Here is a 24,039-nt window from a genome sequence, read left to right as displayed (position 1 = left end):
ACATCTTAAAGACATCTCTATATAGTCCTAAATTGCTTTGTCCATAACTATCCCTTAGAGGACATCTTTAAGACATCTTTATATTGTCCTTAATTGCTTTCTCCATATGTCCATCTTTATTTTGTCAGGCAGGTCCCTGTCCCAAAGTATCCCCGACAAGACATCCAAAAGACATCTTTTTTTGGTCTGGCATGCCCTTGTCCTAAAGTATCCCCGACAGGACATCTTTAAGACATCTGTTTGTAGTCCGAAAAGGCCTTGTCCAAAAGTATTCTTGACAGTACATCTAAAAGACATCTTTTTTTGTTCTGTCATGCCCTTGTCCTAAAGTATCCCCGGCAGGACATCTTAAAGACATCCTTTTCTAGTCTTTTTTTGTCTTGTCCCAATAGTAGGCATAACGGGACATCTTATAGACATCTTTTTTTTGTCAGTCATGTCCCTGTCCCAAAGTATCCCCAACAAGACATCCAAAAGACATCTTTTTTTGGTCTGGCATGCCCTTGGCCTAAAGTATCCCCGACAGGACGTCTTCAAGACATCCTTTTTTAGTCTTCTTTTGTCTTGTCCCAAAAGTAGGCCTGACGGGACATCTTAAAGACATCTTTTTTTTGTCAGGCATGTCCTTGTACCAAAATATCCCTAACAAGACATCCTAAGGACATCTTTTTCTAGTCCGGGATGTCTTTTGGACTACCGGATATCCTTTGGATGTCTTAAAGATTACCCGTTGCTATGTGGGACATTTTCAGGTCACACAACCATTGAAAAACCTATCAATACATCCTTTTAAAAAAGAGGATCTTCAAAGGAGTTTATTGATGGCTGTAGTCAAAATCCAATTTTCCTGGATGTTATTAAAAGCACTCAACCTAAATGTACATTAGAAGAATGTATTTTGCAATGGGGAAAGAAAAAAAATCTGGAATGTGAAAACCAATTCAAAGTGGAAGGAAACACTGTTTTCTGTAAATTCGAAAAATCTGCTTCTTCCTACTGCAACAAGAGCTTTAAATTAAATCAAACAAAAGATGGTTCCTGGAAAATATCTAATTTTACAAACTACTTTAGTAGTGTGGTAGAATACATAAAAACAAACAACGCCCCTCCTTTCGTCGTGTTGTCGGCGGATACAACAGGAGTTGTCGGGCGGGTGGATTGTCACGAAAAAACCAATACATTGATTAGTTTTTATTATTTGATTAGCTCAATTAAAAAAAATGGGTTTCCTGATTCAAATGTCTTGATTGCCCGGACTGCAGAAGATATCGTTAAACAAATTAACCAATACGACAGATCCAGGTATCCTACATATTTTGTTGCAAAACATTTTAATCCTTTTCTTAATTTTTTTTTCCTTTATTTTTCTTTCTAGTCTCGTCATGATAGGAATGATTCAACCACTTGTTGATGGGCTGCCACGTCTCCGTTTGTTCTCTTTTGATACCCAACAACAAATTCACTGCCATTGACGTTAACAACCGACTGAATTTTGTGGGAAAAAAGCTAAAAGTTTTCGGCATAGAACTGGCTGCCTATTCAGCTGATTCGCGAGAAATGAAAGTGATGAGAAATCACCTTTGTCTCGGCGCCCCTTTACCACCTTTACCTCGAGGTTTACCTGACGAAGAATCCAGCCTACCAACCAGTCTGTCAAGGTCAGATCCTCTCAGTCTCCGGAGAACGATCCCTTTTTTCGTATGTGATTTTCTACCAAGCTGTGTTATATTTTTCTAAGACGTAACGCATCTCGGAGCTAAGTTAAGAACCAGGCTGAACAAAACGCAAAAATCTATACCATTGGGAAATTTTTTAGCTACTACAGCTCACATAGTCGCTCTACAGGAGACCGTAGGTAAAGACTGACATGGGCTAAGAGCTGAGGATCTGCTGTTCGAAGACAAAATGAATTACGGTGCTGTCCGTCGCCTTACAAAGCCGCACGTTCGTGAATTGTTGTTGGAACACGTGTCAAAATCTGAAGGAACTTGTTTTTATCTTGAACTTATGGATAATTTAACATCGAGTTATCTCAATAAGAAACTTGTTCCTTTGGATCGTGTTTATAAAATGTGGAAATCCATTTTTGAGCTACGATACTGGCGTTACTGGATGTCTTGTGATAATGTATATCCTCTATGCAATCACTTTATTACTCTAAACGCATATTTATGTGCAGAGATAAATGCCCATACTTTGGTGATGTTAATAGTTAAGCTTAGTGGAGATGGCACTTCACAACTCTTTAAGCCGTGGCTGTTTTCAAGTCAACCGTGTGAATCTTACTTCAAAGCTTGCCGTTCTTTCACTCCCGTAGGAAGCACACAATTGAATTTTACTCTGCTAGATTTCATTTATACTCGTTGCCGTAAAGTTGACGTTTCGCTACGTTTGACCGGAATCGGATGTTCAGACAACATTATTTACCCGAGGCATGTAAAAAACTTTGAGCGATACGGTGGTTCTGACGAGAGCTATTTGTGTTGTGCGCTCCCTTCGATAGATGAGCCACAATGGAGAGGGCGAGAATAGACGCAAAGGCAGCTTTAATGAAACTCGGAGTTGATGTGGCTGATCCTGACGATCAGGTGTTTACTTTTGATTCACGCTTAGCTTCTAAACTGAACGAACCTTTGGAGAGTCCGGCGCCAACAGATGATGTTAATGAAATTGACTAATGAGAGGAGGTTGAAGACGAGGGCGACGAATAATTAGAAAAAGTACTGTAATACTATAATTTAGAAAAACATACAATCATTCTGGAAGAATAGAAAATATAAACGAAACAAAGAGTTGTAGAAAATGCAAAAAATATCGAAAATATGGAAAAAATACAACAAAATACGAAAAAATATAAAAAAATATGAAAAAATTTGAAAAATGTAAAAAAATATGAAAAAATATGAAAAAATAAAAAAAAAAAAGAAAACAAAAAAAATAGGAAAAAATATGAAAAAGTACAAAAAATGTGAAAAAATGAGAAATATATTTTAAAATATAAATTTTTATTTTAATTCGTACACCCAAATGACGAATCGACAACCCCCCGGTATATAGCTATATTTTTATTACTTAGCGTTTTTTGTAGACTCAAATTTTAGTTAATCAAACTCAAATTGTCGGAAATCCTCTAAAAAATCTTTAATGTAAACGATTTCACGAGAAAACGCCATTTCAATATGTCCAAATTTGACGAATTTGTTTCTCTGCATTAATTGTGTCATGGCTGCTTCACCTTCCGGTATGTGATTCCACTCCACGGACAGCGTCTGTAAACATATGAAATAAAGTATCATGCATATTTGACAATTTAAAAACCACATAATAGTTCAAGTGCATGATGCGTACCCTGGCAAATTTGTGAATGCACTACAGCATTCTGCCATCTAGCGGGACAGTAATTTTAGTATTTTTTGACGTTGGAAAATCTGTATTTTTGATTTCAAACTATTTTGTAATTTTTATTTTACTGAGCTGGATTTTAAAAATTTAACCACGTTACTTGTCGTTCACGTCGTTCAAAGAGGTACACTCTCAATTTCTGATTCCTACTTTTTCACTGCTTTTGGCTACCATTTGGTAGCGAAATGAAACATGCTACTTTTTGGTAGAAACTGCTACCATTTGGACGGAAAACCGTCGATTTTTGAAAAGTAGGGTAAAGTAGATCCTCTACCATCTGCCTACCATTTGCAATGGTAGACTAGTCTACCATTGACAAAAACGGAAAAAAAGAAAAGACTTCGTCGGGGAACGAACACTGAAAGTCATATCGCTGATGTTCGCAGTCAAGCTTCTTAACCACTCAGCTATTTCATCATGTTTATAATGAAACATTTTCCTGACTATTTCGAGGATTCAGTTAAGAACTTAGAAAAAATTCTGACTGAAAACTAAAGTATGTTTACATTTAAGATATTTGAGTATTTGTTAATAATAAAATCCTACTTTGAATAATTATATATTAATTTTAAACTATAATTTCTATCTTTTTTATTTTTAATCGCTAATTTAACCCAAATATTTCAAAATAACAAAGGAAATGTTAATGTTCAAAAACAAATTTAAAAAGCTAAAGTGGAAATAGTTGTATAAAATCAAATAAAATATGACAAATTTAAAAAGAGGAAGTAAAATTAACCTGTAAGTCATCAGAAGAAAGTTTGTTTGCTTCCCAAGTTTTGTTTTGTTATATTCCAACGAAAAGTGCATATTTACTTGGGAATCGCCCCTCCATTTTTGTTGTGATTTTGCGTTTTCGTCTGCTATTTCTTACTTTATGGTAGACACGCATTTGTCTACCATATGGTAGGTCATCTTCCATTTCCCTACTAGCTAAAAGTAAACATAATTTTCTACCATTTCTCTACCTTTTTCGTTCTACTACGCATGGTGGCCGAAAAGTAGGAAAAAGGTAGAAATCAAAAATTGAGAGTGTATCCTTTAATGCCTGGTTTGTAAAGGTTTCTGTTTTTTGAAGTGTTGAAATTTTAAATATGATAGACTGTTTACTTGATGATCATTAGCAGTTTAAAACAAATATTTTTCTTAAAAATCACACGCTTCTGAATGTATCAAAGTTTTTTTCAGAAAAATACCCTACGGATCTTACTCTTAAGAGAAGTTGGTTTAAATTAAATCAGGTAATAATTTAATTGAAAGTGCGCTAGAAACGAGGGTTTGCCGACTTTTTTCGGGTTGAACCTCGAGAGATTATTCCGTATTATCTTTTTTTTTCTATTTCCGTGATTTCCGTCAATTTCCGTAATTTCTAGTTTTTCCCAAAATACCGCAAATTTCTGCAATTCCCGTACTTTTTATAAAACTTCCGCGATTTCCCTATTTTTTCGTGATTTCTATATTTTTCCGCGATTTATACTATTTCCCATCGAATAAACCAAGAGTAAATGGAATCAAATTAAAGAAAATGATTTTATTTTATTTTATTTGTAATGTCAAACCACATTTATTGTAAAAAACCGGGGCAATCGGGTCGAAATACTAGATTGATTAGGTTTTTTTATAAATCGATTAGTTGCAATCGGGGTTGCATCGCTGATTACGTACCCCGATTGAGCCCTGAAAGCCCCACCCCTATGCCCTGAGAAGTGAACCCCGATTGGTAAAAAAGCACCCCGATTGGCTCATGGTTGATCCCTACACAGCGGTTGAAGAGTACTTATTTTTCGCCATTTAAGTGTTTTCTGTACACTGCACAGTACTTTAAAGTTTAAGTAGGGATTTTAGCGTACTGAAATGAGAAAATAACATTTTAACATTTTTATTCGTTTTTACCATGCTTAAACTAAAATGACAATACTTATCACATTAAACATACTTAAAAATAGCAAAGTGTTTTTAAAGGAATTAAGTACTTTAAAAAAATAAAGTGTCATAAGTTAACGTACTTAATTTTTATTGACATACTTATTTGTAAGACAAAAACTTTTCATTTAAGTATTTTATGGAAAAGCAAGTGCTTTTATACTTTTATTTCAATTTCCCGTCGCCTACATTACCTCACAGCCTCACACACTCACATTTCTCAATTAACTCACATGTTTGTGAGGAAAAATTTTTTTTCTAAGTTCTGTTTCGAATTCCCAATATACATAGCAAAATAAGTTATTATTACAATGAAAAATTAGTTGATTGGTTAGATTGGCTGACTATCTAGGATGTTGCATAGAGGTCCAGAGTCAAATCCCCACCAAACACTGACATTTTCTCGTTTTTAAGTTTACTTACATACTTAAATACGAAGCTCAAAATTACAGATAAGTAGGAGCAAAATTTAGGTCGGATAATTAAATAAGTAGAATTGGCCTTTTATTAAGTATGAAAAATAAGTAATCTATACCCGCTGTTTAACTTGATTGAAATAGATATAATTAAAAAACAGTAAATGATCGACCCCGAAACCATTGTATCTGTTTTAACTATGTAAACGAAAGCTTGATTTTGGGTACCATTATTTCACGCAGTTAGGAATTTGGTGGTTTAAAAAATTGCTTCTCATTGCGGAAAATTTGTCTTTATTTGTGAGACTTATCGAACTGTATTATTCGATAACAAAGTCCAGTCTTTCCTAATTGAAAAAAGAGTAGATAATGTTTAAATTGCTCAGATTTCCTTAAAACGGAAGAATTTTGATCTCAATCAGTTTCATCACGCCTTTTTTCGTTCCTGTAAGTATGTACTTTTATGAATAATACTAGTAACTTTTGGTCCGTCCTGGGCCGGGAGAAAGGTGACGCTAGCGTATTTGTAACGCTTTTTTCGCCATTTAATTCTGCCAAACTGTTAACGTTAAATTTTTGCCCGTCTACTCTTTAAGCTTTCTGCGTTCCCATTTTTTGCCTGCCGACCAGTTTACTGTCTCTACCCGCCAAGGTGTCCGTCTAGTTACCCGTCCTCTCCCTCATAGTCTGCACGTCAACCTATTTTGCCTGCAAAAACGACCGCTGTAGGTGCCCGTCGACCCAATCGGTGGCCCTGCCCGTTTAAACCCTAACAGTCTCGGCCCGTCAAACGCTACCTGTATCTGCCCGTCTAATCCCTCACAGTCTCTGCCCATCGGCCCAATCTCTGTCCACTAAAACGCCCGCTGTAGTAGACCGTCTGCCCTGTCCTTGCCCCTGCCCGCCCTTTCCGTCACAGTTTCTGATCGTCGACCCACTCGCTGCCCACAAAAAACCCGCTGTAGTTGCCCGTCAACTCCCTAACAGTCTCTGGCCGTCAAACTCCTCTCTGCCCGTCAATCAACAATGAATCCGCAAAAACGCCCAGTATAGTGACCCGTCAATCCTTTTGTTGCCTCTGTTCATTTCTCCCCTCTCAGTATCTGCCCGTCGACCGACTTACTGCCCGCCAAATTGCCCGCTGTAGTTGCCCGTCAACCCACTCTTTACCTCTGCCCGTTAACCCACAACCTGCCCGTCAAAATGTCCAATTAAGTTGCTCGACGGTTTTTTCGTTGCCTCTGTCCGTCGACCCGGTTTTAGCCTCTGCCCACCTACCGACTCTTTGTCTCTGCCCGTCGATCCACTTACTGCCTTTGCCCGTCACATCACTCACAGCCTCTGTCCGTCAACACCCTCTCTGCCCGTCGACGCACTCTCTGTCCGCCAAAACGCCCGCTGTAGTTACCCGTCGACCCTGTTGTTGCCTTTGCCCGTCCGCCCCCTCATAGTCTGTGCCCGTCAACCCAATCCCTGTATCTGCCCGTCGACTCACTCACAGTCTCTGCCCGTCGACCCAATCACTGCCCGCCAAAAATTTCCGTTTTATTTGCTCGTCGAATCACTCACAGTCTCTGCCCGTCGTCCCACTCGCGGCCCACATAAATGCCCAATGAAGTTGCCCGTCAACTTATATATTGCCTCTGGCTATCTTATCCCTAACAGTCTTTGCCCGTCGACCCCTTCTCTGCCCGTCAACCCCCTCTTTGCCCATCGATCAACAATCGATCAGCAAAAATAACCACTGTAGGGGGCCCATCGACCATATCATTGCCTCTGTTTATCATCCTCCTCACAGTCTCTGCCCGTCAACCAACATACTGCCCACCAAAATGTCCGTTTTAGTTGGCCGTCAACCTACTTATTGCCCCTGTTCGTCGGCTCACATGCTGTCTCGTCCACCCGTCCTACTAAATGCCCATGGACTGAAAAATTGCCAATTTCCACGTTTTCGTCCACCTTTTACGAATCTAGTCTTCCAAAGTCCTATCCCACCAATTCCTCCCAAGGCCAGCCAATCACAGGATGCGTGCATCGCAAAAGTCTCAAAACTCATTTTTCCTAAGATTTTTATAGAGTATAGATACCTGTGTCTTTTCTTCGAAAATATCTTTCTCTTTGTAGCCCAGAAATTTCGGGATTATTTGTCCAAAAAAATTTTATTAAATTTTAAAAAATGTGAATAGTAGTTGGAACCCCGAAATTTTCGAAAAAAGGCAAAATTTCGTACATTCTTAACTTTTTCGAGGTTGACAATCCCAAATAAGTGGTACCCTTTTTAACAGTGATCACTCCCGCTGTCCCATAAACAACGTTTTTGCTGGAAAAATGTTGTCTTCAATAGGGTACACGCATGGAAAATAAAGATTTTTTGTTTTTAACTAGGCTAGGGTAAATTTTCACGGGGATAATTTTTTCGAGAGGTTTTGATACCTCGAAAAAATTTATTTCGTGATATATTTAAGTTTAAAGTTGAATTAGGCTCCTCCTTCCCAAATTTGGCTGTTCAGCCATCTTTGGTAGGAGGAGCCTAATTAGGGCCCCAAACAATGCAGACGACGCTAGAACGGTAAAGTCATTGAAGTCTTTTTGTTAGTGAGCATGAGTAACCACAAGTATTGTGTTGTGAGCACTTGCTCCAACACATTGAGTAATTATAGTGAATTCTTCACTTTCCCGAAAAACAATAAGAAGAGAGCTTTGTGGCTAAATAAAATTGGTTTTGAGGCTAATAAATTTTCACCAAAAACACATCTTCATATTTGTAGTCGTCATTTTGACGTAATTATTGTTCATTTTCGGCATATTGCTTGACATGTGATGTTATATTATAATGTGAATGACATTGTTTTCCTTTTATTATAGTTGAAAAACGACCTTAAAGATTACAACAAATATTGTAATAGAACTGGACGGTACAGTTTCAAGGAACACATAGTTCCACATTTGAACTTGTCGTTAAGTGATGGTAAGTCTGTAATTTACAGAAATTGTATACATAAATTTGTTTAAAGAAGTCGTTCTGCTTTTGTAGATGTGTCAGCCACAGAAATTCAGTTATCTGGGGAAAACTATGAAACAGAACTTTGTGCCAGTAAGTTCATGTTACTCAAATAGGGTACACGCATGGAAAATAAAGATTTTTTGTTTTTAACTATGCTAGGGTAAATTTTCACGGGGATCATTTTTTCGAGAGGTTTGTTACCTCGAAAAAATTTATTTCGCGATATATTAAAGTTTAAGAAGGAACGACTGCTTTAAACAAATTTATGTATACAATTTCTGTAAATTACAGACTTACCATCACTTAACGACAAGTTCAAATGTGGAACTATGTGTTCCTTGAAACTGTACCGTCCAGTTCTATTACAATATTTGTTGTAATCTTTAAGGTCGTTTTTCAACTATAATAAAAGGAAAACAATGTCATTCACATTATAATATAACATCACATGTCAAGCAATATGCCGAAAATGAACAATAATAACGTCAAAATGACGACTACAAATATGAAGATGTGTTTTTGGTGAAAATTTATTAGCCTCAAAACCAATTTTATTTAGCCACAAAGCTCTCTTCTTATTGTTTTTCGGGAAAGTGAAGAATTCACTATAATTACTCAATGTGTTGGAGCAAGTGCTCACAACACAATACTTGTGGTTACTCATGCTCACTAACAAAAAGACTTCAATGACTTTACCGTTCTAGCGTCGTCTGCATTGTTTGGGGCCCTAATTAGGCTCCTCCTACCAAAGATGGCTGAACAGCCAAATTTGGGAAGGAGGAGCCTAATTCAACTTTAAACTTAAATATATCACGAAATAAATTTTTTCGAGGTATCAAAACCTCTCGAAAAAATTATCCCCGTGAAAATTTACCCTAGCCTAGTTAAAAACAAAAAATCTTTATTTTCCATGCGTGTACCCTATTGCAAAATGCGATTTACCTTGATGTCAATTTTGTGCCAAGGTATGGTTTTGAGTATTTTGAACTCGGATCCCTCCACATCCAGGCCAAAAAAATCTATTTCTGTTTTCCCCACAGCTAGAAGTATGGAGTATAGGGGAAAACACTGAACTTTGTAGACAGTATTTGAATTTTCATGGTCATTTTTCCGAATTTCTTCATGAAACATTTCTGATCTGTTTTCTTCCATAATAAAGCTTCCAGACCAGCTGGAGACATTAAACGCAACCTGTGAGAATATTGGAATTGGTTGGTTAACTTTTATTTATTTGAGCCAAACGCGAAAGAGATTAAACTTTTTCGGCCATACTGATATATATAGTTGATCAGGCATTGAAAAACACAAATCGGCCCAATTAATTTTGTTGGTGGCTACTTTTTTCTACTTTTCAGCTACCATAGTAAGTAGTAGAACCAAAAAGGTAGAGAACTGGTAGAAAATTTTGTTTACTTCTAGCTAGTAGATTAATGGGAAAAGATCTACCATGTGGTAGACGAATACACCCGTGTCTAACATAAATTAGGAAAAAGTAAACGAAAAGAAAAAATCACGACATATTTGTGGGACAGTTCCAAATGACCATTGTATTTAATTGGCTAAATTTTTCATATTTAGACTACTTTGTTATTACATAATTGGTTCCATTTATTCTTTTTAAATTTGTTATTTAATATTAAATAGTAGCAAGTAAGGCGACAAAAAATGCGTGTAGTCTATATCAACGACGAGATTTTAATAGAAAAATGCCAATCAATCAACAAGAAATATATATTTTTTAATTCGTTAATGGCATTTTTCTATTACAATCCCAACATTGATTTCTGTGTGTTTTCTTTTGTCACCTTATAGCACACTAGCGCCCCTAGTAACTGAAGGGGAAGTTTGTATTTTCTCTCTCGAAGTGTATAGGGAGTTAACTACAAAAGATAGGAAAGGGTTCCAAATAAACAAATTTTTAATAAAATAAATAAATAATGCTATTAAATAAAGAACGGTGCATTTTTTGCACCAAAAAATTAATTTCGCGTAGTTCAAAATATTTTATTTTCATTGGTTAAAAACGCGGTTTTAACACAGCGCTTATGGGGGGAAAAGCTCGTATTCTTAATCGATGAACGAGTGTGTAGGGGCGTGTGGGTTGCTCCTACAAAAAAAACAAGTGTAAGTGATTTAAAGATCTACTCTTCTTCTAATCAACAAAAAAGAAAAAAAAATCTATTTCTAGCCGTTAAATAGTTATTTGAGTTTTAGTGACACACGTAGCGCCATAAGAATACATGAAAATAGAGGGGGATGTTCTTAATCGGGGGGTTGGCAACTGTTCCAAAACTCGTACACTAGGCCGAGGATCATTCTGGATCTTCAGCAGAATTTCAGGCAAAAATTGAAAATTTTAAGCCAATTTTAAGCCAAAGTAAGGCCAATCCGTACACTTTGGTTGGGAGTTGCCAACCCCCCGTTTTTAATCATTTGAAGGGTACTGTATGCCGACATGACCCAATGTTGCCATGTATCAACTTGCCCCAACCCAGTATGTATTCAAAAAACAATATTTATAATTCATTTGTAATTGATTAAAACAAATCCAATGTAACAGTTCAATAGAGGACAACATTTTCTATAATATTCATATTTTTTAAATTATATGCGAAGGCCCTACCAAGTAAAGATATAAATGATAAATACCAAGCACGCAACTATTGTGGATTTGACGCAAAATATTTCGTTATTTTCTGTTTACTTAACTTTTTGCGATAAAGCTATAAAATATAAAAACCTTAACCAAGATAAACACGACACCAAACACAACAACACCAAAGATAAACACATTTGACCACAAATTATTTCAATTAAATCTCTTGGACATAATTCTTCTAAATTAAGAAATGTCTACACAGCAGCGGTAACCTACTTTAATGTAAGTATTTCAGTAGGAAATTTCCTACTGATTGATTAAGTAGGTCGGAAATCTACTAAATTTGCAATTTTCTTACTTAAAACGAGTTTTCCAAGTCACTTACTGTAAATTGCAAATACTTATATGTGGTTATGCTACTTACACTTACCATCCCACTTATAAATAAGATGGTAAATGGCATTTTAAGTATGAAACATTCGAAATAAGTATGTTTTAATTTAAGTATCTTTATTCAAGTTTTGCGAAACATACTTTACCCATTTTTAATACTTACATTTAAAAGCTGTATCAAAATTAAGTATCGTTTTCCCAAATGTAAGTACTTTTTATACCATTTAAGTTCTTTAGTTAAGTACCTTGCACAGTGAAGCAGGTTGACTAAATCAAAGTTATTAAAATTGCAAGTATCTTGTAACTCTGACGAATTTTAATGATCAAACACTACTCATGAACTGTCAATTGAAAATCCAACAACTTTTTTTGAACACATCAAATTCCATCACAGGAATACCGGGAAGTTTATAATGTTGCACTGTTAAAAAAGGTAATGATTTTCGGTAGATAATTGAACATTATTCTTTCTATCTTTTTCTATTTCAACTAAGAAAACGATATTTAATTTAATCAAATTAATATTAGTATAAATTTATTCAAATTATAACTATGAAATTCAAAAATTTTATCAATCGGTGGTGTTTGATTACAGAATTTTAGCACGTAAAATCAAATGATACCATTTCTTAAAAATTTTTCCTAAAATTTTTCTATCACCCAACAGACCTTTATAGTATATTATGCTATGTTTGCAACTTACTTATTATTGAGTGTAACTCAGTGGTAAAGCATCGGAATACGACTCAGAAGGTCTGATGTTCGAATCACGCGGTATGCGATATATATTTTTTTCATTTCTAAACCCCATTTATGGATATATCTTTATAACCACAAAAAATTTCGATATGATAGAAGTCATTTGCTGAATTTTTTACTAAAGATTATATAATTGCCCTATAGAAAAAAAAGTATGCGAATGAATTTTAAGTAGGCTAGACCCTTTATTGAGCCTACTTAACTACTTACAACATTCTTACATGAAACAGGTTTTTTTAGTAGGAAATCTCGTGTAAGTATGGGCGGAATTTAAGTATCCAAAGCCATGTAAGAGACCCTGGCACCTCTTAAGTAGGAAACAATAAGTAGGCAGCCGCTGCTGTGTACTTGCCCTCCTGCCAACTATAGCGCTACTCTCCCCTACTGGTTTATGTTGAGAGTTGACGGGGAAATTTCACCGAATTTTTACTTGTTTTGATAAAGCAAAAGAAAACTTCAAGAAAAAACATAGAAAAAAATGGAAGAGGAAAAAAAAATTACACTTTAAACCCCGCCACTTCAGCTTTTTTCTCACTCTGACTTCATGGGAAAAATACCAATTGTATAGGTAAAAAACTGGGTAAATTCTCTTACCTGGATAGGATAAGGTTTTGTACTAAGGCAGACTGGCAAAGAGTAGGCTTTTCGATTACGAGCAGTCAGCTGGCTAAAAGCCTTTTGATCAGCTTCAATCAATATTCCTTCCCAGTTCAGTGCTCGCTCCATATACAAAGTATTTGAGAGATATTCGCCATCCAAAGCCCCGCATTCAATAAAAAATCCATTCGTCTGTAAAACGGAACGGAATTGTGGCTCATCAAAAATCTTGTTTCATTTTAGAATTTTAAAAAACTACACCTACTTGGTTGCGCAAAAGACGCAAAATAGCTTGAGATTGCCCATCTGATGGGTCTACCAAAGTAGGTTGGCTCATTTGGTAAGGAAGATTTCTAGATGCTGGTGGGCGTAGAAACTTTTTCCGTATAAGATGAATGACACATGGATGGTCTTGCTCCAGCTCAAATGTATTGGCATATTCTTTCAGAAACACAAATTAAGTTACAGCGAAATAAAAGATTTTTTCGGCAAAAACTAGAAAAAATTGACCAAAGCCGTTAATAATTAACTGCCACGTCTATACAGAAGGCAAGAATGAGGTTGTTTGGCTATAGGATACAGATGCTTATTTTGGATAGTTTGTTTGTAGCGGAGAGGAAGGCTAGTTCTCAGGTAGGGCAAAGTGACTTATTCCTAGATAGAACTCTTAAAAAGCAAAACAATTCAAGTGTGTTACGTCAAAATAAGAATAGCAGTAAAGAAGTTTTTTTCAAAAAATGCTAAAAAGCTGTGACGCACCAATCGGAAATTCTCTTAAAAGTAATATAAACAAAAAGTAGAGGAGGGTAGGGGTAAATGAAAACCACACTGTTAAAAAAAGCCCCCATTTTCGGTGAAATTTGGAAAGTAGGACTCTGCCAATTCGGTGGAAATTTCACCGAAAAAAAAAATTAATGGGATGCTCTCTAAAATCGGTAAAAAAGGGTAAACAAAAAAAGGTTTAAAAAACCCATAAATTTATCCTTGAAAGAAGAAAAAAGTTTAGTGTGTGATGAGGTTGAACCTGGGACCCACGTCTATCAACGTCTGTTACCAGTCGCTTTAACAACTCAGCTATTTTTACAAAATAAATCTACTTTATTTTTGTATGTTTATCGGTGATTTGAATGAAACCTTAGAAAAAATTTTCACTAAAAACTAAAGTAATTTTACATTTAGAACATACGAGAATATGTTTACAGTTAGAACCTTTTTTTTACTAATTAGAAACTAATTTTGCACAACAATTTTCCTATTTATCACGTTTAGTCGTTAATTATCCCAAATATTCCAAAATAACAACAACAAAAAGTAGCGTGCAACTTAAAGGCTACAAGGATTTGTGAGATAACATACCAAAAAACATATAGTCAAAGATTCAAAGCTTTAGAAACAACCACTTCAGTAAGCTAGGTATAATTTAAAGTTAAGTTAGTGCCTCCAACAGTAGGGGAGAGTGGGGTTAGTTGGCAGGAGGGCATGTTTGCCTTTCCTAATTTAGAAGAATTGTGTGAAAGAGGTTTTATTGAAACAATTCATAGTCAAAGATGTTTATCGTGCGCACATTTGTGCAAAGTTTTATAAATTTATCCCAAATAGTTTAGGAAATAGAAAATAACGAAATTTTTTGCATCAAATCCACAATAGTTGCGTGCTTGGTATTCATCAATTTTATCGTTTCTTGGTATGCATATAATTTTAAAAAATATTTGTTTTCTAAAAAATTGTGTCCTCTATTGAACTGTAACAATGCATTTGTTTTAATCAATTATAAAGGAGTAACAAAAATTGTTATTTGAATAAACCCCGGGTTGGGGCAAGTTGATACATTGCAACATGGGGCATGTCGGCATAGGCATTATAGGGGAGGGTGGGGCTAGTTGGTACAATTTTTTTTATTTCTTCTCTGGTTTCTTTAATTTTTCATATTTTGACACCCAAAAAATTGTAAAAGAAAGCTCAGATAACCAGCTTTCTCGTGCTATTTTTTTATTTGATCTACGTTGAAGAATTCATATCGAAATCAACGTTCAAAAAGCTAAAAAAAATTTGCCTACATGCCCCACTAACGGGGTAAGTTGGCAGTGGTAGTGGGGTAAGTTGGCCCCATGTATTTCAAATACGGATTTCAGTGAAATGTTGATGTTGTAAACAAACTAGAATAACATTACAATAAACAAAAATCCTATAGTTATTTTAGAGTGGGAAACTCAGAAATAAGTTGTGATAACTTACATAAAGATAAATAGCCTTAAATGCAAAAAATTAAAAAAAATATACATAATTCAGGCAAACATTTCACAGGTGAACATCGTATAAAGTGAAAAACTTAAAATTTGCCAAATTTTGGCCTCTAATGCATACCACTGTTCACCATAAGTCATATCTAGCAAAAATTTGACTTACAATTCCCTGACATTTTGACAGGCCATGTACTCTATACATATGCATGTATAATGCCTATGCCGACATGCCCCATGTTGCAATGTATCAACTTGCCCCAACCCGGGGTTTATTCAAATAAAAATTTTTATTACTCCTTTATAATTGATTAAAACAAATCCATTGTTACAGTTCGATAGAGGACACAATTTTCTATAAAACTAATATTTTTTAAAAATTATATGCATACCAAGAAAAGATCAAATTGATGAATACCAAGCACGCAACTATTGTGGATTTGACGCAAAAAATTTTGTTATTTTCTATTTCCTAAACTATTTGGGATAAATTTATAAAACTTTGCACAAATGTGCGCACGATAAACATCTTTGACTATGAATTATTTCAATAAAACCTCTTTCACACAATTTGTCTAAATTAAGAATTGCAAACTTGCCCTCCTGCCAACTAGCCCCACTCTCCCCTACATGCATATGTATGGTACATGGTCTGTCAAAATGTCAGGGAATTGTAAGTCGAATTTTTGCTAGATATGACTTATGGTTAACAGTGATATGCATTAGAGGCCAAAATTTGGCACATTTTAGGTGTTTTACTTTATACGATGTTCGTAAAATCAAAATCACGAAATCTCAGCAGCCACAAATGCTAGTGTGATCAAATTTTACCATTAGGTACAATGCGATTATAGATTTTTAAAATATGCTTACGGTAAACAGTAAAATATTTAAATAATTAAATTTTAAAAAAAACATTAAGCAAATGCTTTTTTAAATAAATCCCAAACAGCTAATACAAGTATTATAGTTGTGTTAATATGATGATTTACATTTGTTGAAATGAATTACGTCAAATACTTGCAAAAAAATGCAACCACTCGCAGACAGGGAATATAAACAAGGTGTTTCAATTGCCCCACAATAGGGTTATCGTTACATTTAATTATATAAAATTATTTAAGAATGCAGGGAAAAAATACATGACATTAAGTTTTAGAAAAATGAATTGCAAATCGTCTAAAACTAGTTTTATTATTAAAGCGTAGCGTTTTAGGGGTCAAAACAAAAAAATTGAAAACGCAAAATTAACAGACGGAGAAAAAAAAATTTCGAGATATCTTAAGAAGTTTTGAATAAAAAAACTCGTACAGTTTCCTAAACTTGTAAACACCCTCATTCTATTAACCCTAATTATTTCAAGAAAATTCCTCTTACGGTGAGAGAAACAATTTTAGTTTCAATTGCCCTGTGTCTCAATTGACCCCACTCTCCTCTACTTAATTCTATACTCAGGTAAGGAGAGTAGGGCAAATTATAATGCAGGGCAATTGAAAAAAATATATAGCCTTCGACGTATGAGAAGGTTATTGATTTTAAGAAAAATTTTTGAATGAGTGGTTATGAAAGTTTTTTATTTATCTTATTAAAAAAAACAACATTTTGATTTCCGTTTGATTATTTTTCCCGCTTTATTTTTTTATTTGACCCACTAAATGCTAAAAACAATTATTATAAATAGTTGTATTTTAAATAAATCTGCGGTCATTTATACTTACAAGTTCATAACATTCTCTTTTGTCTAAGCGTTTAAAAAATTACATTAAATAATCATTTTGTGAAGGTTCATGCAAGCGGCAATTGATACACCCTTGATTTTAGCACTCTTTCTCTGGATGCGCACGAAAGCACACTTCGTTTTCTTAAAATCGGCAACAGTGTCCTAGTGTCTCGCTTATGGGGAAGCCCATGTTGCTATTGCTCCGACGACGTGTTTTAATTGCCCCAACATTTTTGTGTTTTCAGAATTTTAAGTGTCTCTAGGTTTTTTTACAGTTAACGGCTACAAATATTTGTGCGACACAAACCCCAAAAAATTGGTTAATATCTAGTTTAGCCGAGCATGTTTTACGTTAACTCATTTATTTACATTACATTACAATATTACATTAGGTTAGGCTAAATTTTTTACGTTACCTTATTTATTAACAATACATTATATATTACATTAGGTTAGGTTAGGTTAGGTTAGGTTAGATTAGGTTAGGTTATATTATATTACGTTATATAGGTTATGTTAGGTTAGGTTGGTTAGAAGATGTAAGGCCGCCTAAATTAGGTTACACGGTAAAAAATTGAATACCCCACTGTACTATACTTCTTTAAGTGTACCGGTGAAAGTGTAGTTTCGTGGGGTATCGGGCATATATTTCTTTTAGTGGGCTTACCCACATATTAGTGTAGTACTTGATAAGTGTGCGGTACACTTATCAAGTTCTTTGTAGGAATTCGCGCGGTAATCGTCAGCCACCATGTTGTCACTGCGTTGTGTGTTTCAGTGTGCAAACCTCCCAATTATTCCCCATTGGGGAATCATGGGGAGGGTTCCCTACCCTCGTTTTTCATACTTCACCCCTTCAAGTCCTGAGGCTGGTGTTTGCGTACACACCACCACATGCACCATTCCCATACTGCCCCGTTTTCAAGTTAGTTGTTTTTTAAAACTTGGAGAGAAATGGCAGTGTTATATGCAGCTGTGATGTACGGTAGTGGATTTATCCCATGTATACCATGGAAGCTTTTTCGTGTTTAGTGTGTTGGAAGTAAGTAAAATTTTGATTCAAGATTTAGAAAGTAAGTTCTTAATTGAGGTAATTTTTCTTTTACGGCCTCATAGCGAGATTAAGGAGAGCGGCTGACGTCGACATTGGCCATGAAATAGACTATTTGTTAGGTACAAATATTCAGCCATCGTTTTTTTTTATTGTTTTTTTTTTCGCCAAATGTATTTTTGTTTTCGTCTTTCCTTTCGAAATACATCTCTGTATTACACTGAACTGAAATCTAGTATTTGTTCTCATTTACACTTTCGACAACCACACTCATGACCCACGTATTGGTGTATAATTTGGTGGATCTAACCCCACGAAATTGTGCCAAAATGGGGGAAAAACATGTTCACTTTCCTACTCTCCACTTAGCCCCACTATTTTCCCCACGAAATGGTGTACAATTTGTCGGTACACTTAAACCCACGAAGCCTATAAGTGTATTGATCCACCTAAGTTTAAGTGTACCAATATGTGTACCACTATACTAATTTGAGGGGTACACCACTAAATAGGTGGGGACTTACATTTTCCCACTTAAAAGTGGGCCTAAGTGGGTTTAAATTTTTTTACCGTGTAGGTTAGGTAGATTAATATTACGTCATTTTTATTTCTGTTGTCATAATTTAAATTTTTTTGATAGTCTCATTGTAATGTAATTTAAGTAAATAATGTAACGCAAAAAACGCTCTGCTAAACTAGACTTTTACCAAAGATATTTTTGTATAGTTAAGATAATTTACTACCTAACTATATAATAAAATTTATCTGAAACTATTAATTTCTATTACAAAATCAAAGGCTATTTTGAAAAAATCTTTTTCTATCTTAGGACTTGAATCATAAGGCTTTTATTTCTCAGTCTCATATCTTACTATACTCTCTAAGAAATATGTCGGGGAAAAATTCCGAGATTACATTTCGGTACATTTTTACCGATATACTTGTCGGTTTTTCACTGATTTTACGCCAAAATTCCTACAATATGATTTTTTAAAGGCTAAAAAAAATATCGGACAATCAATCACGGTATTCCGATTGAAGGACAAACATATTAGGGCGGGTTGGCGATCGTAACAAAGTTAAGTAAACAAAAGCATTGCCAGAGGCCTTGCCTAATTACCTAATTGATTTTTATCCTAGGTGTAGGGGACATTTTTGTTTGTATTGTTTATGTAAGAATGAAGGATTACAAAAAAAAATGTAGTTTTCCCTTAGGTTTGGCAAATTGGTTATCCTAACAAATAAGGGTTTTTTAACGGGGAGGCACATTTTTTTCCATTTTGGCCTCAAGATGAAGAGAATGAGTGCCGTTGTTAATTTGCAATTCTTTTTTCGACAATTCGACAATTCGACAATCGTAAAATCAATTTATATGGAGTGTTAATGGCCAAAAGTCTAATTCATATACATAACATATAAGATTTTCAATTCTATGAAAATTTTCGTGTCGCGAGAAAATATGGAGAACGGAAAACTTGAGATAAAAAGTCGGGGTGGCGGAAACGTAGGGGAGAGTGGGGGCAATTGATACACTTTTTGGTTTTTTGTATTTCTTGAAAAAAAAACTGAAAATAACTTAATATAAAAGTTATATAGAATTGTAGCCTATTATCTCAGCTACTAAACGATATTTTTTTTATGAGAAAAAATTTATTATAATAGTAGTAAATTGTAAAAAACTGAGGTCGCTTCGAGTGTTTCAATTGCCATGGTAGCAGGGCAATGTTTCAATTGCCGGTGTGTCGACGCAATTGCAACGTGGGCTTTCCCATAAGGAAGCTTCTTTATACCCACATAAAAGGAAAATCACGATATCTCAGCAGCCACAACTGCTAGTGTGATAAAATTTTACCATTAGGTACAATGCGATTAACAGATTTTTAAAATATGCTTAAAATAGATCATAATTAAGTTTAAAATATTTAAATAATTAAATAAAAAAAACCATTAAGCAACATGCTTTTTTAAATAAATCCCAAACAGCGAATACAAGTATTATAGTTGTGTTAACAAGATGATTTACATTTGTTTAAATGAATTACGTCAAATACTTGCAAAAAAAATGCAACCACTCGCAGACAGGGAATATAAACAAATTGTTTCAATTGCCCTGCAATAGGGTCATCGTTACATTTAATTATTTAAAATTATTTAAGAATGCAGGGAAAAATTTAATGACATTAAATTGTATAAAAATGAATTGCAAATCATCTGAAACTAATTTTATTACTAAAGCGTAGCGTTTAAGGGGTTAAAACAAATAAATTGAAAACGCAAATTTAACAGACGGAGAACAAAAAACAGTTTTTTCGAGATATCTTAAAAAGTTTTGAATACAAAAACTCGTAAATTTTTCTAAACTTGTAAACCCCTTCATTCTATTAACCCTAATTTTTTCAAGAAAATTCCTCTTATACGGTGAGAGAAACAATTTTTGTTTCAATTGCCCTGTCTCAATTGCCCCCACTCTCCTCTAACAATTCAGAGGTTTTAGCCTTTCCCTGACTTTTTCTCAAATTCTCCGTTTTCCAAATTTTGCTCGCAGCCAAAAATACTGAAATCATGGCAACCGTCTTGCTTTTGCAGTCAAAATAAAACAAAAACTTGCATGCTCTTTTTGTTTGTATTTTGCAATTGAAAACAATGCCATCTAGCGCTCATAAAGAATTTTTTTTTTTGACTACCGGGGGGGGGGGTGCCTCTTTTTTGTGGAGGATACTGTACATACGTGGAAAGAAAAAACAACTGGTGTTCTGTTAAAGCAATTAAGGTATAGTTAGTTTAAAGACAATTAAGTGTTCCGAAATACTTCTTTCGGAAATCCATTCAAAACGACCTTAAAAGCAAAGTTAAGGAAAAACATCACTTTTGTTTTAACCTTAAAAATTGAGGGGCGTATCGGTTGCCTAGGTAACACAGGGAACGGCAAAGGACATTTACCCGCCACACCACAAGACACAGTGTATATATAATTTTAGACATAATGTCCCGGAGCTCCTAAGTTTACAAAAATGTCTAGATAAAAGTAGACAGTTGTCTACCTTTTCTAGACATCTCTTTTTAGAGAGTACCATGAAATATGCATTTTTTTTTCATAAAACAAGTAGATTAATGTTAAACTTAGAAAGCGTTCCCTGATTTTTTTTCATCTTTAAAAAAGTCCTATTTCTCCTTTTGCCAGTCCTATTTCTATTAGAGTTAGGCCTTTTTTCTTCATCCTGCTCTTATATATTTCTAGACAAATAGCCTCCAAACTGGTAGGCAAAATGGGAAGGAAAAGTTTGAAATAAGTTATATATCCTTAAGTCCTTGAAAATTACCGTTTCCAAAATTTCACCGCTTAATTCACTTACAGCTTAAGCTTAATCCACTAACTCCTTATAATTAAAAATAATTTTTTTCTGTATTTTAAACGGAATTTTTTTACAATACATTTACAGTTCATTTATCAAAAAATTAATCATTTCATAAATGTGAGTGTGATTTTACTTTGGTTATTATTTATCCTTCTTACGACCTGCATAATAGAGGGACTACGGTGGGTGTGGTCCTCACCCTTCTAGGGAGGGAGATGGTTCACCAAAGGAGCTGTGATTCCTAGAGCCGAATGATCCCCCGCAACCCCCCAAATCCCCAAACCCACATCTTGCCTACCGGTTTGGAGGATCGTTGCCCTCAAAGATCTAAGATAAAAGCGAGCAAAATAGTTTTAATTTCAAGGAGAAATAGGACTGTTTAAATGTGTTTTAAAAGCAGTTCTATTTCTCCCAGGCCTATTCCTACAGGAGAAATAGGACTGAAAATTTTTAGGACTATTTGGTTTTGGTCCTATTTCACCGCCAATCGACTGGAATTGTCGGTTTAGTAACTAGATAGTTACCTAAATGTGTGAAAAACTACATATTTTAGGTAAAATTTCATGAAATAATCAAATTTTTTAAAAATTTGACTTTCCTATTACCTATAACAAGTAATCATTTTTTTTACAGTGAAGATATTAAAAAGAAAAAATGTCAATGCCTAAAACTTAGACATAATTTTTCACCTGCAGTGCAATCGACAAGGAAATATTTTTTCGGTATCTTCTGCCATTTTTTTCCATGAGTTTCCTCCATTAAGTTAAATTTTGCAATCTTCCGGCCATATTGTAGAAATTCAGTCTCAGTTATCTGTGTATGCCATGCGCTTGTTGTTTCAAAATCCTGATTTTAGGAAGAGAAACCCACCACAAGCGTTAATTTTGTAACATTTTATTCCTCTATTATAGAGTTTCAGACTCACGCGGCCAGATGTGTAATGCAACTCGGAAATTTTATGATGATTGTTTGCTGTTTTGGCCGAAGCCTGATTTGGCTTAAAGCCGTGACGTAATAAGACTAATAAGAAGAACATCACAGCAAACAACGCCATTCTATAGCGTGCTAAATAACAAATAATTTTAAACTTCCACATTTTGTGTGGTTCTATTATGTTGTTCGTCTTCTGTCTTTTGTTGCCAGCACAATATGCACGTTTAAGCTATTGTCCTATATTTGAACTGTTTAAATCATTAACGTTTCTTCTTCTTTTTGGTCTCGTTTAGTTGCTAGAAAACATGAAAATCATCTCATATATACTTAGACAACAACGATAAGAGGGAGGAGTAAGAAGATTTTTTCTTCTTTTCGTAAAAGAATATTTCCGAAAAAAACAAGAACAACTACTATCCTACTAAATGCACCCCCGAGCGGTGGACAGTGGTCCAATATCTCGAAAATTTCGAAAAAAAAAATCAGATACAGTGCAGGTCCAGTTATAGAACCGGCCTGTGCGTGGTTCTATAACTGAATGGTTCTATAACCAAGCACCCGATCTTAGTGCCACCTATCGTCGGTTCTTTCATCCCTCAAACTTTGACGGTCTTATAATGTAAGGGCACATAGCAGAGTGGTAATGCTGTTCGCTATGGATCTAGAGTCCCGTGTTCGAACCGCTGCTATGACTAAATTAAAAAGATTTTAAAAATATGTGTATAGCTATGAATGGTGAGATATTAGTGTATCATCATTGGTGGGGGACCATCCACAGAGGAAGCGGTTTGATGGACTAGAAGAACTGCTTTCATACCAGAAGGAAAAAGAAATTAGAGTTGGTAGAAGGACTGGAATGGAACAAGGTGCTAGAAGATAAGAATGAATAGTGGAAGCTGTTGTATTCTATTGTATTGGGTATGGATAACTTTACCGCCTATTACTATTGTATTTGGTATGAATAACTTTAACGCCTATTATTATTAGTTGGGTCATTGAACCGATGTAAACATTGCCTAAAAAGACAAAACCCATTACAGTAATATTTTTTAGCATGTTTTAAAAGGCAAAAGCCATTCATTCCCGCCATAGAAAATCGATATAGTTCATAATACGGCAAACGGTGGCGCTGAAACACGGCAAAGAAAAATCGGTTCGATAACCGAGCCGGTTCTATAGCTAGGCGGTTCTGTAACTGGACCGGCACTGTATTTAGTTTTATTGAATGAATTTTTTCAGGATGAAAATTTAAATTAGGAACAGTGGCATTCCTTAATTTTTAAAGATGCTTCATGTATATGGTTTTTGAGTTACTAATATTTAAATAATTTGAAAAAAATTGCACTAAGCAAAAAAGGTTTGGAACACCCAATAGCTAATACAATGAATAAAAGCGTCTATAAAAAATAATTATGAATAATGGCGTCGGGCAATCGGGGATACCTCGATTCTCTCCCCATCCCGCCCCGGCTGACGAGGTGGCACAAATAGTTTAGTAAATAGAAAATAATGACATTTTTTGCGTCAAATCAACAATTGTTGCGCTTTTGTTTTTTATCAATTATATCTTTACGTAGTTTGCAAATAATTAAAAAAATATACAAATACCATAGAAAATGTTGTCCTCTATTAATCGGTAACAATGG

The 24,039-nt window shown here is 34.9% G+C and overlaps 2 protein-coding genes, 1 long non-coding RNA gene and 1 pseudogene across 5 annotated transcripts; 3 read left to right on the top strand and 1 right to left on the bottom strand.

Annotated features, from left to right (window-relative positions):
- Positions 1-1,932: 1,932 nt before the first annotated feature.
- Positions 1,933-2,892, top strand: LOC123477366 (annotated as a pseudogene).
- A 92-nt stretch (positions 2,893-2,984) lies between these two features.
- Positions 2,985-22,282, bottom strand: LOC116922286 (protein Star). Of its 2 annotated transcripts, XM_032928661.2 has the most exons (6): positions 22,150-22,282; positions 13,359-13,534; positions 13,091-13,285; positions 9,688-9,936; positions 3,349-3,386; positions 2,985-3,269 (listed from the first exon to the last, which is right to left on the bottom strand). In XM_032928661.2, exons 1-6 carry the CDS (start codon positions 22,217-22,219, stop codon positions 3,221-3,223), a joined length of 777 nt encoding a protein of 258 aa, XP_032784552.1. In that variant the 5' UTR covers positions 22,220-22,282; the 3' UTR covers positions 2,985-3,220. The 2 variants fall into 2 exon arrangements, with proteins under 2 accessions (XP_032784552.1, XP_032784554.1); XM_032928663.2 differs by lacking the exons at positions 2,985-3,269; positions 3,349-3,386 and adding an exon at positions 8,658-8,812.
- Positions 8,099-9,132, top strand: LOC116922287. Of its 2 annotated transcripts, XM_032928665.2 has the most exons (4): positions 8,099-8,522; positions 8,607-8,709; positions 8,776-8,835; positions 8,905-9,132. In XM_032928665.2, exons 1-4 carry the CDS (start codon positions 8,343-8,345, stop codon positions 8,907-8,909), a joined length of 348 nt encoding a protein of 115 aa, XP_032784556.1. In that variant the 5' UTR covers positions 8,099-8,342; the 3' UTR covers positions 8,910-9,132. The 2 variants fall into 2 exon arrangements, with proteins under 2 accessions (XP_032784556.1, XP_032784555.1); XM_032928664.2 differs by having other exon boundaries at positions 8,776-9,132.
- Positions 17,180-18,329, top strand: LOC123477367. The gene is made up of 2 exons (XR_006652567.1): positions 17,180-18,095; positions 18,170-18,329. It is a non-coding gene; the product is annotated as an uncharacterized LOC123477367 (long non-coding RNA).
- Positions 22,283-24,039: the final 1,757 nt, after the last annotated feature.

The sequence above is a fragment of the Daphnia magna genome, unplaced genomic scaffold, assembly GCF_020631705.1.
Source record: "Daphnia magna isolate NIES unplaced genomic scaffold, ASM2063170v1.1 Dm_contigs021, whole genome shotgun sequence".
Classification (NCBI taxonomy): Eukaryota; Metazoa; Arthropoda; class Branchiopoda; order Diplostraca; family Daphniidae; genus Daphnia; species Daphnia magna.
The sequence above is the reverse complement of the archived record's forward strand: the minus strand, read 5'-3'. Positions and strand labels throughout refer to the sequence as shown.